This window comes from Betta splendens, chromosome 16 (assembly GCF_900634795.4).
Source record: "Betta splendens chromosome 16, fBetSpl5.4, whole genome shotgun sequence".
NCBI classification, from domain to species: domain Eukaryota; kingdom Metazoa; phylum Chordata; class Actinopteri; order Anabantiformes; family Osphronemidae; genus Betta; species Betta splendens.
Genome location: NC_040896.2, coordinates 5035920 through 5051786, shown reverse-complemented (window position 1 = coordinate 5051786; position 15867 = coordinate 5035920). Strand labels below are relative to the sequence as shown.

General features: G+C 39.9%; 1 protein-coding gene and 1 long non-coding RNA gene across 5 annotated transcripts in view; one reads left to right on the top strand and one right to left on the bottom strand.

The window, feature by feature from the left end:
- Positions 1-15867, bottom strand: part of ano10a (anoctamin 10a) — a 48535-nt gene that overhangs the window by 30705 nt on the left and 1963 nt on the right. For 3 of the 4 annotated variants that reach the window (XM_029129178.3, XM_029129180.3, XM_055503045.1), the window contains exons 1-4: positions 5115-5256; positions 2656-2775; positions 2386-2583; positions 592-726 (exon numbers count right to left, since the gene is read on the bottom strand). In XM_029129178.3, the coding sequence (XP_028985011.1) occupies positions 592-726; positions 2386-2583; positions 2656-2761 (439 nt within the window). In that variant the 5' untranslated portion in view covers positions 2762-2775; positions 5115-5256. Of the gene's footprint in view, positions 1-591; positions 727-2385; positions 2584-2655; positions 2776-5114; positions 5257-15867 lie in introns of those variants that run through there. The other variant, XM_029129179.3, reaches the window with a different exon arrangement.
- Positions 5408-8691, top strand: LOC129603127 (uncharacterized). Its single transcript, XR_008692781.1, has 3 exons — positions 5408-5486; positions 7341-7397; positions 7723-8691. It is a non-coding gene; the product is annotated as an uncharacterized LOC129603127 (long non-coding RNA).

Genomic DNA, 15867 nt, shown 5'->3' with positions numbered 1-15867 from the left:
ATACACACATACGTACATAATAAATTACAGTTGCACATGACTGATAAATGAAGAAGATAAGATAAGTATTCCTTTATTGATCCCCTTGGGGAAATTGTTTTTTCTACATTTAACCCATACACATAAGGGGTAGCAGCAAGCGGCCACACGTGGGGCACTCGGTGAGTGACTTGCTCTAGGCCACACCTGGTGGGACCAACTGGGTTTGAAAGGAAACCTCCTGCTTCCCAACGTTCCACCCACTACCCCTTAATCAGATGTGTACTGTAGGTTAGTTACTGATTGACTGAACACACCTGGTCAAGGTAATCAGTATTAGCTGGGACAGGGAGAGTTGGAAAACCATCAGGACTGTGGCTCTTGAGTACCAGGGTTGGCCACCCCTGGGCTAAGCCTTATCTAAACAGAGGCCTGGTACAGTATCTCAGTAGATAAACCATTGGCCTGGGAAGCAGAAGTTTCCCAGTTCCATCGGTCCATGAGCAAGACACTTCCCGCTGCTCACTGTTCCCCCAAGGGAATTGGTTTAATGTAGAAAATGATAATGTAAAGTAAAAAAACTACCAATAAAATGGACAGATGAGGACTTACTGAGGGATTTTCCAGGATACAGCTTGGCCTGTGTGTATCCTGGCACGTGAGTTTCATCTTTGGCTCTTAATGTGTCCAGTTCATGTTTAATGATGTACTGACACTCAGCAACACTGAAGAAACTGTCTCCATCCCCTGTAGACAGACAGACACAGTCACTGAGAATAATATCCGTTCAGAGGCCAAACAGTGCAGTCAGAAGAATTTTAATGAGGTAAGTAATTATTTGGTTCTGCCTTTTGATTCCTTTATGAGAAAAAGTACTGTATATGCACACAGTACACTGCTTAAAAAAGGACCAGCACTGATGCTCACCCGCTACACCAGTGAAGTGCGTTTGATTCCTCGTGTATATGAAACTATATTTAGTTCTCTAGAAGGTTAATATCGTAGTTGATGCAATAGCCAATAAAAACAGCCATAAAAGAAAACGTACTCAACAGAGATCACGAACAAAAAGCCACAGCTTTGTTTTAATGTGCAATTTTTGCAGCACTTACGGAAGCTTGGAGAGACCAAACCACATATGGAACATACAGATTGGACTCTTCAACCTATTCAAACAAGTGGACTAGTTATACAATTAATAACCGATACGAAAACAACCAACTGATCATAATTTGCTCTGGGTACAATAATACCATCGCTCAATGTAGTGATGTGAACCAGGTAGGATTCTGTAGAAGGTTGTGAAATGTGACATGGCACGATTGTGTCTGTAACCACGGTATCTATAGACATTATAAGCGTAGCGCAGTAAGTTTCTTCCTCCATGTTGGGCATTTACTGTAGTTCTGCAAAGTCTAGATGTGTATCCCTATGTTAATGAAACAATAACCCACAATGGTCATAGGAAAAATTTGAAACAAAAACAATGTACTATTATTTTTTATTACTATTATTAAACCAATGAAAATCAGACATTGCTTTTGAATTGTGGATAAACAGAATAATAAAAAAAAAACAATGAAAATCATAAACAAAACACCATAAGCATGTTAAAGGTAAAGGCTCTGTCTAAGCAGCTAGATGTTCCACATATTATTGAAAAAGTTTAAGGTCCACGCGGCTGTAACCAACCTCCCTGGATGTGGCGGCAAGAAGAAGACTGAAGACACTGGGAAGAAACCATGCATCTGGAGTCTTCAAATCTGAGATGACTGGAGCAGTTTGCTCACGAGGAGTAAAACACCTGTGACAGGTGTAGACGTCTCACTGACAGGTAGAGGTAACTCCTTTTGCCTTATCCCGTCAGGGGTCGTGACAGCAGATGATTTGCATGCTTGATTTGGCAAGTTTTTATGCCTGGTGCCTTTCCAGACACAACCCCTCTCTGAGGAACCCGTGATCTGAGCAACAGGAGCGCAGTTCCCTAACAACTGCACCACGGCCAGGGCCGCCTCACTGAGAGGTAGAAAATAAAATAAAATAAATAAAAATGTATTTTATATATATATATATATATATATATATATTATATATATATATATATATATATATATATATATATATATATATATATATATATATATATATATATATATATATTATATATATATATATATACACCCTCTGACTAGGGTTACTTGAGTAGTAGCATTCCAACAGAGCCTTATTCTAACATCTCAACCATTTCTTTCTTGTTCCAGTAGCCCACTTCTCGCCAAGGTGCTCTGGTTCCCCAACACCTGACACTAATAAATGCTTTTGAGTCAATGAGGTTTTGAAATGACAACATTGCAGGGTTGTCATACTGTTCCACAGGGTCTCTGGAGTCTCTCTGACTCACTTTACCTTTAAAGTCTTTGAAGTCGTATTTGTTGGTACAGGTGAAGGCCCTCATGGATCCATCCTTGAACTCCTTGAAAAAGCCAATTTCCTCAGCACCAGAAAGGAGCCTCTGGCGGGACGCACCCACCAGAAAAATGTTGAGGTTTTCCTTCTCCTGGGTACTGACTCCAGGGCCAAGCTGCTCCACAATCAGCTCAGCACCTTAAAAAAAATATTTATTATAAGAGAAAAAGCAAATATTAGTAGAGGTAACATGTACTTCAAGCACCTTACCTCCATTCTGCTGTTGGTCTCTCATCCTGCTTAGCAGCCATGCAATTGCTTCCTTCTTAGTGTCTGAAGCTAGCTCCAGCACCAACAAAGGAGTGAAAGTCATCATCTATCCACAGGCCCCTGCACAGCAATTGTGAGACATGACCAGCAGAGTAAATACAGCGCCGTTCAAAGAATGCAGATGACAAACAAAACAAAAAAATGTATATGTAAAGCACTGGGAGACTCTACTGGCAAGGAATTATCATGCTGAAACTAAGTGGGTTCCGGTAACTGTTGTTTTACAAATTGGACCAGTCTCGTACACCGTGGAGGCTGCTGCCTACCTCTCCTGCATCTACCGAGCTGACTTATCAGAAAGATTCTGATGCACTTCTGAATGACACTGCTCATCTGTTACAGTCCAAGAAACAAAGGTCCCAGCTGCTGATGCTTTGATCTCAGAGGAAACTGTCTTTACATCCTCATCGGAGGGAGAAGCAGAAGCAGTGATTTGGACAGCACGTATTGACAGAAACAGCTGACATGGAAGGGTGTTAACGATGCCACGGGGCGGAAGAGATTCCAAATTGCAAAGTAAACCGCATTTCTGCTCTTTGCTATGTTCAAATCAGCTGTCACAATAGAGTAACTACACCATTAATGAGACATTGGCGGTAACAGTGTTGCAACTATCGAGAAGAGCTTTAAGACTCACGATGTGTGACAGTACGAAATAAGAAATTTGGAAAATAAGGTTTATTGTATTTAGTATAGAACTATTGACTAAGTGAATATTCCAAAATCAAACAGTAAACATTTGCCATATCATGAATCGTGCATTTGCAATATGTTCCCATACACAAGTATCTCACTTTACAAACGTCTACTCGTCTGTTACCAACACCGCTCCTGAGAGCGCACCAAACAGACTATACAGTAGTGACGCCTGACATGACCACGAACAGGCTCAGTGTGCTCTATAATGCCGAGGTCTGCCTGTGGGTGGGAATGGGTGGGTGTCAGTGTAGGACATCTCCAGTTACAGCAGAATACACGTTTTAGGTTGTGGGGATAGCAAAACGGAATGTTACTTTCCTAAAAAAAAAAAAAAAAAAATTCTGTTACTGTGGATGACATAGTGTGTCGTCTGTGGCAATCAATCTTGGTCTTGGCATCATCATGACCAAAATCCCACTCTATTCCAGGAACTCTGGTGATTGGATGTGGAGAAACATCTCATTGCACTGTACCGAAGGTGCTAAAAGGTCCCTACTGCTTAGAACAGGGAACTACACTCTACGGTATTACGTTCATTCACCTGTTCATTTAAAGTGTTTAAGAATAGAAGATAAGAAAACCTTTAATAGTCCCGAAGTGGGGAAATTACTTCTCACAACAGCAGTACAGATAAGCGAGAATACAGCTACAGAACAGTTTGTGTTGGCACAGTACAAAGCAGTACAGTACAGTTGGAGTGAGTATGAGGTCATTGCAGGGTTATTGCACAGTAATAAGTATATGACTTGTACCGGTAAAAATATAAATTAATATTCACAGATTTTGCACAAATATTGTGCAGAGCAAGTTGCTATATAAACCACTGATGCAGTGGGTGAGTGACTGTAGTGGGACGTGGTTAACAGTTCTGATTGTACAGTCTGACAGCAGCAGGTAGGAAGGATGTACGATATCTCTCCTTCACACAGCGAGGGTGGATCAGTCTGCTACTGAAGCTGCTCTCCAGAGCAGACAGTGAGTCCTCCAATGGGTGAGAGACCTGGTCCATGATGGATTACAGTTTAGCCAGTTTATTAAGCCACACACACACACACACACACACACACACACACACACACACACACACACTATATATAGATTTAATTAAACTACTAACTTGACTACACGGCCTCTTCAGGCTCTGAGAACACTACATTGAGGCAGGTCAATTCAACTGTGTTAGTCTGATGTATTCTACTATTATACAGTCGCCTGGCATCAAAACATGATCAATATAACTTGCACAAATACAAACCAAGCCAGAGAGGGCCTGAACATCATTTGGGAGCTGTTCAGGCCATGAAAACACTTACATTTAGCCAGGTCAATTCAAGTGTGTTTGTCTGATGTATTCTACTATTATATAGTCGCCTGGCATCAAAGCATGACCATTATAACTTCCACAGCCAGAAAGCAGGCCAGAGACGGCATGAATATCATCTCGGAGCTGTTCAGGCCAAGAACACTACCTAGAGCCAGGTCAATGCAACTGTGTTTGTCTGATGAATTCTACTATTAAGCTGTTTGTAAGTATGGAAAGGTCCAGCTTACGGAATGACATAACGTAGTCAGGTTGCTTGATAATGACAGGAGCTACCGTTTCATTGTAACATGACGCACCATACAAGTTTTAAAGTGAACTAAAAGTTTTAAACGTGACGAGTACGACTGTGAATTACAAATGTACTTTGAACACTTACCAAGGCGCTGTCTTTTTGTGAGCCCCGATCTCTGGCACAGAATAGGAACTTCTTCCGGAGTGCTCCACGCCCTGACGTGGGGTGCGCTCGTTTTAAACTAAGCGACCAGTAGAGATGTCCAACTCGAGACCTCCCACTCGACTCAGCATGGATCTCTTGAAGCGGAAGTGTCCTCAAGCAGAATCTCGCGCGCGTTCCTAATCACGTGACCAATGAGCACGAGAGGTGTCGATACGTCACGTGACTGCCGAGCGGCTTATCTGCAGTTTTTTTTTCTTCTTAACTTTTTATTCAAACAACTGTCAATTACACTTACACCAAACATGGCGGATACAGGTTACAGTAATACAATATTTAAGGAGGAAGCACAAGGTAATATAAGTAAGAATGACAGTGTGTAAAGTATAAATAAAAAATAATAATTACAGAGTGGGTAGTGGTACAAATGCAGGGAGAATAAAACAATGACTAAAGCTGGGGGGACATCTCCGTAGTCTGTTTTTGTGTATAAAGAATTTACTGTGTTCTTGTCAAATTTGTGCAATATATTATTTTTGTTTTGTCCCCCCGTTCAATGAACCAATTTCTAATAAAAGAATTGTCACATTTTTTGTCCAATAGGGGAAATCCTTGAATTGATAATGAGGGCAGTTGTGGTTTTATAATTTGGTGTGTCATTATGTTCCTTGTTAGGAACACAAATTCTCGAGGAAGAGCATTACGTATTTTTAAGAATTCTGAGATGGGAGGATTGAAACTGTGTTTTGAACAGAATTCATCATAATCTAACAGATTACCATCAGTATCCATCAGATCAGTCACCGACCATATATTCTTCTCAAACCATCCATCTTAAAATAAGGACTTGTTGCGATGCAGTACATATTTGTTGGTCCATATTATATTTAAGTGTTGTGAGAAATTATGTACATAAAACAATTTCCAATATAACAAAACCTGCTTATGAAACTTTGACAATGCTATAGGGAGCTTATTAATATCAAAATCACTAATTATTAAAAAAAACTGTAAGCCACCCATTTTGCTAAATAAGTTATTTGGGATACAGAACCAAAAGGAATGGCTGTGTGTGATCCATGATTTTAGCCAGTTTGTTCCATTTTGTTCCATTAAGGCAGTCAAAATCAATAACTCTGAGACCACCATCTTTAAGTGCTTTGACCATATAGCTATTTTTCATGTAATGAGGCCTGTTTCTCTAAATGAAGTTCAGATTCATTTGGTTGGTGGATTTTATTACTTTAGTTGGGATGGCATTAGAGTAAGATGGGTACATCTCGATAAACATTCCATTTTTGTCAAGTAAATCCGGCCTAGGAGCGATATATCTCTTTGAAGCCATAAGTTTAACTTTGTCTTGCATTCATCAAGTTTTTTTTTTTCCCACATTCATTGATTGGCTTATTATTTGGTCTTTGTTAATGTACAGTAAATACCCAGGTATAGGATTTCTGATTTAACAGGGATGTGGTTGATTTGTTTCAATGGTATGTCATGGATAGCCAGGAGTTCACATTTCTTTAAGTTTAAGTTTAACCCTGAAGCTTTGGAGAAGTGTTTTATTTTTTTGATAACTACTGGGACTTGATGCTCATCTTTTAAAGTCGTATCATCTGCTAGTTGGCTGATAATGACTTCTGTGCCCAAGACGTTTAACTTTTTGATGTCATTACAATTCTTGATATGAATGGCCAACATCTCAGTAGCTAATATGAACAGGTATGGTGAAATAGGACATCCTTGAGGGATTCCTACATCAATTTTGAAGCTTGGGGTGGTGCCATTTGGAAGAATAACACAACTGTTAATAATTTGATATAGACCGTAAACCAGGTTTCTAAATTTACTTCCAAAACCAAATTTTTCCAGTACGGTGACAATAAACATATGCTCAACCGAGTCAAATGCTTTGTAGAAGTCCAGAAAGAGAATAAAGCCGTTGTATTCTGTAAGGTGCCTGTATTCAATAATGTCCATAACTAGTCTAATATTATATTATTATATTATGGATTAAGCGGCCCTTTAAAGAAACAGATTGTGTTTCTGCAACAAGCTCTGAGAGTCCAGTCTGAAGACGAGAGGCAAAGATGTACATTAATAATTTGTAGTCGGCGTTCCTTAATGTGATAGGCCTTCTGTTTTCTATAATTCTAGGATCTTTATTAGGTTTTGGGATGGAAATTATAACCCCATGTTTCATTGTAGGTGCCAGGGTGCAGGTCTCAAAAAATTTCCAAGAAGACTGGATACAGCAAGTTTCTGGTACCCTCCCGAAAGTGTCTGTAAAAGTTCCCTGTGAACCCGTCTGAACCAGGAGCTTTATTAAAAGAGAGTCTGCTCATCACTGCGTCAAGCTCAGATATTAAAAGTTGATTATCACGTGTTTGTTTAAATTTGTCATCTATTTTGGGGACGTGTTGTGCAATTTCTTTTATAAAGGTGTCACAGTCTATTCTAGAAAATTTAGAGCTGTAAAGTTGGCTAAAAAAACTAAAAATTTCTGAGGATATGGCTTTTTATCTGTAATTTCTACATTGTCCACAAGAAGAGACTTGACACTATTTCTTTTTTGTTTTCTCTTTTCTAGGCTGCAAAAATATGTTGAATTTCTTTCCCCATCTTCTATCCATCTGGCTCTGGACCTGATATATGCTCCTCCAATTTAGTTGCAGTTTCAAAATTTGTTGCCTGTCACTGTCCGATGGGTTAGGCCTACCACAGTAATCATTCAGCTGTTTTATAATGCCCAGCTCATTTTTTTCAAGATCTTTCTTAAATTTTTTACTGAATGAGATCGAAAATTTGCGAATTTTGTACTTGAGGTATTCCCATTTTTTGACTCGAGAATCAAGTTCCTCAGATGTCTCAATTTCTAAAACCAGTGATTTAATATTTTGGCAGTAATCATTATTTTTAGTAAGGCTGCAGTTAAATTTCCAGTATTTATTTGTGTATTTTTTCCTATACTGGGTTTGATATATAAAAATATGACACAGTGGTCTGTTAATGGAACAGGAGAAATATTACATTTAACTTCATGGGACAATAGTTGAGATGAAATTAACCAATGGTCAATTCTTGATTTTAAATTATAGTTAGCGCTGAACCATGTGAACTGTATTGTACCTGGGTTAAGGTGTTTCCATGTGTAGTTTAGGTCTTGCTCATTGCAGAAATTGTTAAACATTACATTGGGGTGACTTAAAGCATAATTAGAAGGAAATCTATCCATACAGTCATCTCGTACTAGGTTCAAGTCCCTCCCAAGTATGATATTATTAGATGAGTGTGTTAAACTGAGTTGGTCTAAATGTGATGAGATTTGTTCTAATAATCTTTTATTTTCTTTAGTATTATTATAGCCATATATGTTGACCAGGATGAACTTCAGATTATCAATATTTATTATGATAATCAACCGGTGGCCGTGTTTGTCTGCCAAATGGGACACAAGTTGGCCTTGGAAGTTTCTAGGTAGTATAGCGACGCCTGCTGATCTAGATTTGCTACGGCTAAAGAAAGCCTTGTCACCCCACTGCTGAGACCAGAATAAATTGTCTTCCTTTTCAGTGTGTTTCTTGTAGAAAAACAAAATCAACATTCTTCCCTTAACAAAATAAGAAGAAACCTTTTCTCTTAGTTAAGTCTCTTAGACCCCTAGCATTTAAGGAAAGTAAGGAAATATTGCATTTAAGTTGTATCATATAACAAGAGAAATAAACTTGACAGATACAGAATGAAGTTGAAGATGCTACCAAATGAGAACTTGGTGGAAGCAAAACCTTGAAGTTATAATTATCGTTTTATGCCAACAGTAATACTGATTTAAGTCATGGTGTCACTCTCTGACCGTTGATGAAGGCATAAGGACCTCGAAACATAGTCTTACATCTATTCTTTCTTGCCTGTTCAACTTTAGGCCACACTGCTTTTCTTGCCTCTCTGTCCTCTTTGATGAGGTCTTCTGCAAACCGTATGTTGAGGTCCCTGCAGACTGGATGATGTTTAGTTGTTTGCCGAAGCTCGTCCCTGAAGCTCCTTCCTGTGAACTGAATGATTTGTCGAGGGCGGTTGACATCGTTTGGGCCCAGACGGTGTACCATATCGAGAATATAGTCCATTTTCTCTTTCCAATGTGGTGAGATCTTTGAGATGATTTCGCTTACCAGCGCTCTAGTGTTTTCATCTTTTTCTTCCTTAACCCCATTTAGTCTTAAATTCCATCTTTTCTTGTATCTTTCTGCTTCTACCATTTTCTTTACCACCTCTGATGTTCTCCTCTCCAATTCTGCGCTGTGTTTTCTCATTCAGGCATTTCACTTCTTCTAACTTTTTGCTTCTATCTTTACATTATTCGATTTCAGCAGAGTTAAACTCCACCGCTTTGGCGATATTTGCTATAGTCAGAGTATTTTGTTTCAGCTCTGACTTAAAGTCGGTCATAATGTCCTTCAGAGTATCAATCGCAGCTAAGATTGTGGCGTTTGAATGATCCACATTTGACCCGAGAGAGGGCAGCACGGTGGGTAGCACACACACTCACAGCAAGAAGGTTCTGGGTTCGATTCCCAGAAGCGTTTCTGTGTGGAGTTTGCACGTTCTCCCCATGTTTGCGTAGGTTCTCTCCGTGTTCTCTGACTTCCTCCCACAGTCCAAAGACGTGCATTAGGTTGATTGGCTTCCCTCCATTGCCCGTAAGTGTGAGTGTGTGTATGAATGGTTGTATGTCTCTGTGTTGCCCTGCGATGGACTGGGGACCCGTCCATGGTGTACATTGGCCTCTCGCCCATAGCCAACTGGAATAGGCTCCAGCACCCCCGCGACCCCGCATATGGCATTCAGCGGCTTGGAAAATGGATGGATGACCAGGGAGAGGTGTTATCGTCTGGTCTTGGTTTTTCTGCGGTCCTGCTGGTTTCGAGGACGATGTTAAGATGTTTTTAATACCCTTGGCACTCCATATCCTAAGGTGTGCAGTAGTCATGTGGATACAGCGATTTAGCTTTAGCATTAGTCATAGCTTTAGTGTTAAGTTTGGCCATGTATAATCTAGTTTTTGAATGTGTTACGTAATATGCAGCCGGTTCAAAGGTTGTTTTTTAACCAGATATTCAACAGAGAGTTGGTCTTACAAATATTTAGTCACAATTTAGCGTTTTCAAGGTTTTACTGCGCTGGACGTTTACCAGACGTGCGCTCCCTTCGCCATCTTGCCCGGAAGTCTCGGCTTATCTGCAGTTTGAAGGAACTGTTTGTTTCAATATGTCAGAGCTTTATAAACGTGGCAAGGGGACCGGAGATGATCTATAAGATGATAAATGATCTATAAGATAGACAGGTTTCACATTACAGATATCTGTAATGTATTTATGACAAGTTCAAAATGTAACTAGAAAAAGTAATTTCTCCAGAAATTATGTGGGAGAGCTAATCTGCTGGCATGACGATGCCAAATGCTGATTAAGCTGCTGACGTCAAAAAGTTGACAACAGCAAAACGATGAAAACGAGAAAACGTTGACAAGGATTAAAACTATGACAAAAGATGGCTATTAACAAAATTCCAATGTTGACCAAGGTGAAAGGATGTCAAAGATTAAAAAGTTCACCAAGGTACATTGCTGACAATCATAAATAAGCTGACTAGCTTTTGATTTGAAGAAAGTATTTGTACTTATTTCCTAAACTGTGTAATAATTTATTAACTAGTCAAAATTTACCAGTCAAAAACAAAAGTCTTGCCATTTAAGGTAATACATATCATTGGTGATTTTATTTTGAAAGAATTTAGAGGTTGTGTGTGAGTGATTACTAAACTAAAAAATAGTCATTTAATAAAAAGCAAAAATTGCCCTATAAAACCAAAAGTTTAGATTAAGCCCTTTCAGAATAAAAGCATCATGAGTGTGAGTGGTTATTTACCGAACTGTAAAATAATCTCATTATTGCTTGGTAATTATTCAGAGCCAGACATTTTTAGAAAATCTTGCCATCAAGGTAAGAAATTGCATTGGTGCTTTTATTTTGAAAGTTAGAGGATATGTGTAGGGGTAAAAACTGTCAATTAGTCTTTAAATAATCATAATTAACCATTCAGAGGCAAAAAAGTGCAGTTAAAGCTAATAAATTGCATTGATGCTTTTATTTTGAAAGGACGTAGAGGAAGCATGTGTGGGTAATTGCTAAACTGTTAATCTATCTTTAAATAGTCATAATTACCCAGCCAAAAGCAGAAATATTGCTATTATAGCTAATTATTTGGCTTGGTGCTTTTATTTTGAAAGGATTTAGAGGATGTGTGTGCTTAATTACTACACAATCCAATACTGTAGTTGAGTAATCAGTAATAGGTATGGAATTGCTGTCTACACTGAGCATCAGGAGTTTGACCTGTCATTCAAATCTGCAGCTGTGCCATCACCATGGAGACGAAAGGTGGGAAAATCAGGCTCAGAGTTTCACCCTGTATAAACAGGCTTGTTCCAGCTAAACCATAATAGTTATCACAAAAAATATTTTATTTTACAAGTCCCAAGGCTTCAATAAGCAAATGGTGTGAATTTTATGTTTGAGGATTAAAGACTGTAGCCACAGTCGCAATTTCAAAATGTGTCCCTTTCTTTTTTTTTTTTTTTTTTTTGTTCTGTCCAGCAGTTTAGCAAGCAGCATATATTACGCTGAATGCCATATTGTGATGGACAGCTTTGCTTTGACAAGAATGATTTATGGTTTATTTAATGGTTTATTTAGCTAATCCAAAATGTGTGTGATGTTGCTGTGTTGGTGGACAGGTTAGGTTTCTGCTTTAGGGTGTGTATGCGGGAGGGTGGGGGTGGGGGGGTAAGGGGTGCAACCAGCTGCTGAAACCAAGCAAATCTGTTAAGTAAACAATCGGAGCAAAAAAAAAAAAAGAAGCAGGGATGTACCTTAGGCTAACACATTCATAACTAAACAATTTTTGTACTGTGGTTTACCTTGGAGATTAATACTAATACCAATAATAGTGCTAAGGTATGTGCACATACTAATACAAACATATACATACAATATACATACATATGTGCATTATTATACATATCTTATACTACTTAATAAAAGTCATGACATACAACACCACAAATTCCATATTCACACATTATTCATATTGGTAGTGATAAGTATCAATAATACTTACAGTTGGATTTGGAAAGTGTCCCACTACAAGGTTAGTAAGGCTGTAGCTTAACATTATTCACCCAAAGGGTAAGGCAGACGGTGGTGCATGAACAATGCCACTTGTGGAAGCCAGGGTGATGTGAGGGGCTCGGCCACTACACCCATCCAGCAAGCAGAGGAAGGAATCCCAGCAGCCAGGGAGCCCACACACCTTCAGTTCCAGGAGGGCAGGTGTTGCGACCCAAGCCGCCCACACAGAGCCCCCCGGGCAGAGCTGCAGCAGCCACAGAGACAGCACCCAAGGCCAGAGTGGGCCACCGGGGGTTAACGCTGTCCGCCCCATGAGAACCAGGGGCAAACACTCCCCCCGGCAGGAGGGTCGGCCTGAAAGAGTAGAGCCCGAGGACCAACGGTCCGTAGGGAGCCCGCCAGAAGATGCCCCCGCGCCCAGAGTGGGGCCCGCCCCCAGTCCATCCCCCCCACACGAGCGGAGCGGGGCCTACCCCATCGGCCCGACCTCATCCCCTGGCGCCACAGCTGCCTGCAGCACAAGGACAGCAATTGGTGGGGTCAGCAGAAAAGAGACCACCCAGGCAGACGATCATCGTACCCCGGGCGAAAAACCGGACCCCCCACACTTCAACCGCACCACACGCATACCAACTCACACAAACACAGACGCATACACCCACCCACATGTGCAACACACATCATCACATCAACACATACAAACACCATAGACTCTCTCACAACAAACTAGTCAATCATACGTGAACCAATGCACTCTCAGATACATTCTCGCACCCACACCATTCGCTTGATCACATTCGTGGGGAGGGTAGGTCTCCGGCCTGCCGTCCATGTGGCCCCAGGCAGGGACCGCAGCTCCTCCCTCTGCCCAACCCCCCCAACCCGGGGGAGGCAGAGGGCAGCAGAAAAAGGCACCCCAGAACCCTGCAACCCAGCTTGGACGTGGGTGTGTGGAACTAAAGTGCACTGAAGGTGGGTGACACCTCCAGGAGCACAACCGCTGGCTGACGGTGTGTCCCCCGGACAGTGCCCCCCCTCGCCCTAAATGTCTTTTTGCAGGTAAAACTGGGTGGTGATCTCTCCACCAGGGCCAGTGGACGAGGCCACAACTGGCCTCAGCCCCAGGCCCCAGTGAAGGAGCCCACCCCGGGCCCTAAATGTATGTGTATGTGGCTAAGTATGAGGAACTTTGGGAGATACTCAATTCTCCGAGGGGTCCAGCAGACAGAGCCATCAATGGGAAGGCTCCGTCTACTGGCCCCCCCGGAAGGAGCCCCCAGATTCCTGGACAAGTGTGTATGACTAATGCAATTAAAACTGCAGAGCATCCCACTTGGAAGGGACGGAACCACTTCCCAGTAGCCCCCGTCGATCCATCAGCAGGACGCCCCAAAATGTGTCCCTTTCTGCATTTCTCCCAAACGTCTGCCGAAAATTATCATTAGAGTTAAAGAGAGAAATTCAGGATCTCTCTGAGCCTTGAGGTCGATAGTGACTAAAGTGTAGATCTGATGGCTTAGGCAGACACATCAATAGAAAGATGATAAGTATGACTACGATTTGGTGAAAGAATTACACTGATAAAGTAAGAATTGTGGCCGTAGTGACGAGTTAAAGACAGAAGATCTGTCTTAAAAAACTAGTCCTCGCACTCTACCTATGACATCACGCACTCTAGCTCAGGCAATACACACTCATGGAAAAGCTGAAAATTCAACAAAAAACACCCGATATTTAAACACTCACAAATTGGAAAGAATAGAACATAGGAGGACGCTGATTTAAACAGATAAAGTTGAAAGATTATAGACGCTTTTGCAGTTGAAATGACGTTTCTATGCCATGATGATGATAGACGCTGATGAAAAGAGGGAAGTTGACAAAAAGTTGAACGATGATTCCCATAGACGACCATTATAAAAAAACGATGAAAAAAGTTGAATAACATTAAAAATTTATTAGATGAAAACATAAAAATTAATAGCCCACATTTCCTAAAAATGACACACGTTTAGAAAGTTGAACGACGATTCTACGATGAAGTGTTAAAAAGTAGATAGCAATCGAAAAAAGGGTGGAATAAGAAGAAGTAGCAAGACTAGATAAAGCATTTCCATAAGAAAATCTACAGCGAATGCTTCCAAGCTGATGTAATCCTTAAGAAGTGCTGAAAGTACTTAAAATAGATGAAAATAGCTCAAGCATGTAAAGCATGGTTGAATGTATCTAAAGAAAAATAGTAATTGATTAAACAATGCTGAGTATTTGCAGAAGAAGCTGATGTAGTGGAATTTCAAATGGAGGAAACTTGAAAAAGATTTGCTGAAATTAAAGAACTGCAGAAAATGAAGTAAGTGTGTAAAGGTTTGCTTAATTTGTTGCAATATAGCCAAATGTATCGAAATAGCTAAATATTGTAATTAAATAGTTTTGATTTCAAGAGCTGAATAAGTAGCTCAACATTTCGGAAATATTTAATACAGCTGAAATTTGCTTCAGAACAAATATTTGAATTTAAATTTATAAAAGTTGAAGCCTTGGAGGAAGTGTGTGCAGATAATTGCTGAACAGTAAAATAGTTTCATTAACTAGTTATAATTAACTAGTCAAATGCAGAAAAGCGATATTTAGGCTAAAGAATTAGATTGGTGCTTTTATTTTCAAAGTAATTTGAGGAAGTGTGTTTACAGGAACTGTAAAACAGTCACATTAACCAGTCACGATTACCCATTCAAAAGCATGAATAGTCCTATTAAAGCAAAAGATTTGGATCTGTGCTTTTATTTTGAAAGAATATGGAAAAGGCCTGTGCAGGTATTTGCTAAACAGTTTATTAGTCTAAATAACTAGTCATAATAAACCTGTTGAAAGCAGAACTATTGCTATCTTTAGCTAAACATCAGGATTGGGGCTTTTATTTTGAAAGGAGGTAGAGGGGCTGTGTGTGCTTAATAGCTAAACTGTAAAACAGTCACACTAACCAGTCATGATTACCCATTCAAAAGCACAAATAGTGCTATTAAAGATAAAAATCTGGATTGGTGCTTTTTTTTAAAGGATATGGAAAAGGCCTGTGCAAGGTATTTGTTAACCAGTATATTAGTCTAAATTACTAGTCATAATAAACCTGTTCAAAGCAGAATTGTTGCTAACTTTAGCAAAAGATCAGGATTGGGGCTTTCTATTTTGAAAGGATGTGGAGAAGCTGTGTGTGCTTAATAGCTAAAATATAAAATACGCTCATTAACTAGTCACAATTATCCATTCAAAGGCATAAATAGTCCTATTAAAGTTAAAAGTTGGATTGGTGCTTTTATTTTGAAAGATTCAGGGGATGTGTCTGATTAATTACTAAACAATCAAACAGTGTAATGAACTAATCAATAATAAAACTGTGTCTGTAGTGACGAGTTAAAGACAGAAGTTGTATCTTTAAAAAGCGTGCCCTCGCACTCTAGCTGTGACATAACGCACTCTTCTCTAAAATGAGAAAGAAATAAGCTTCTTATCAAAAGATGTTGGCTGTAATCACTTTTTGGCAATTTGGA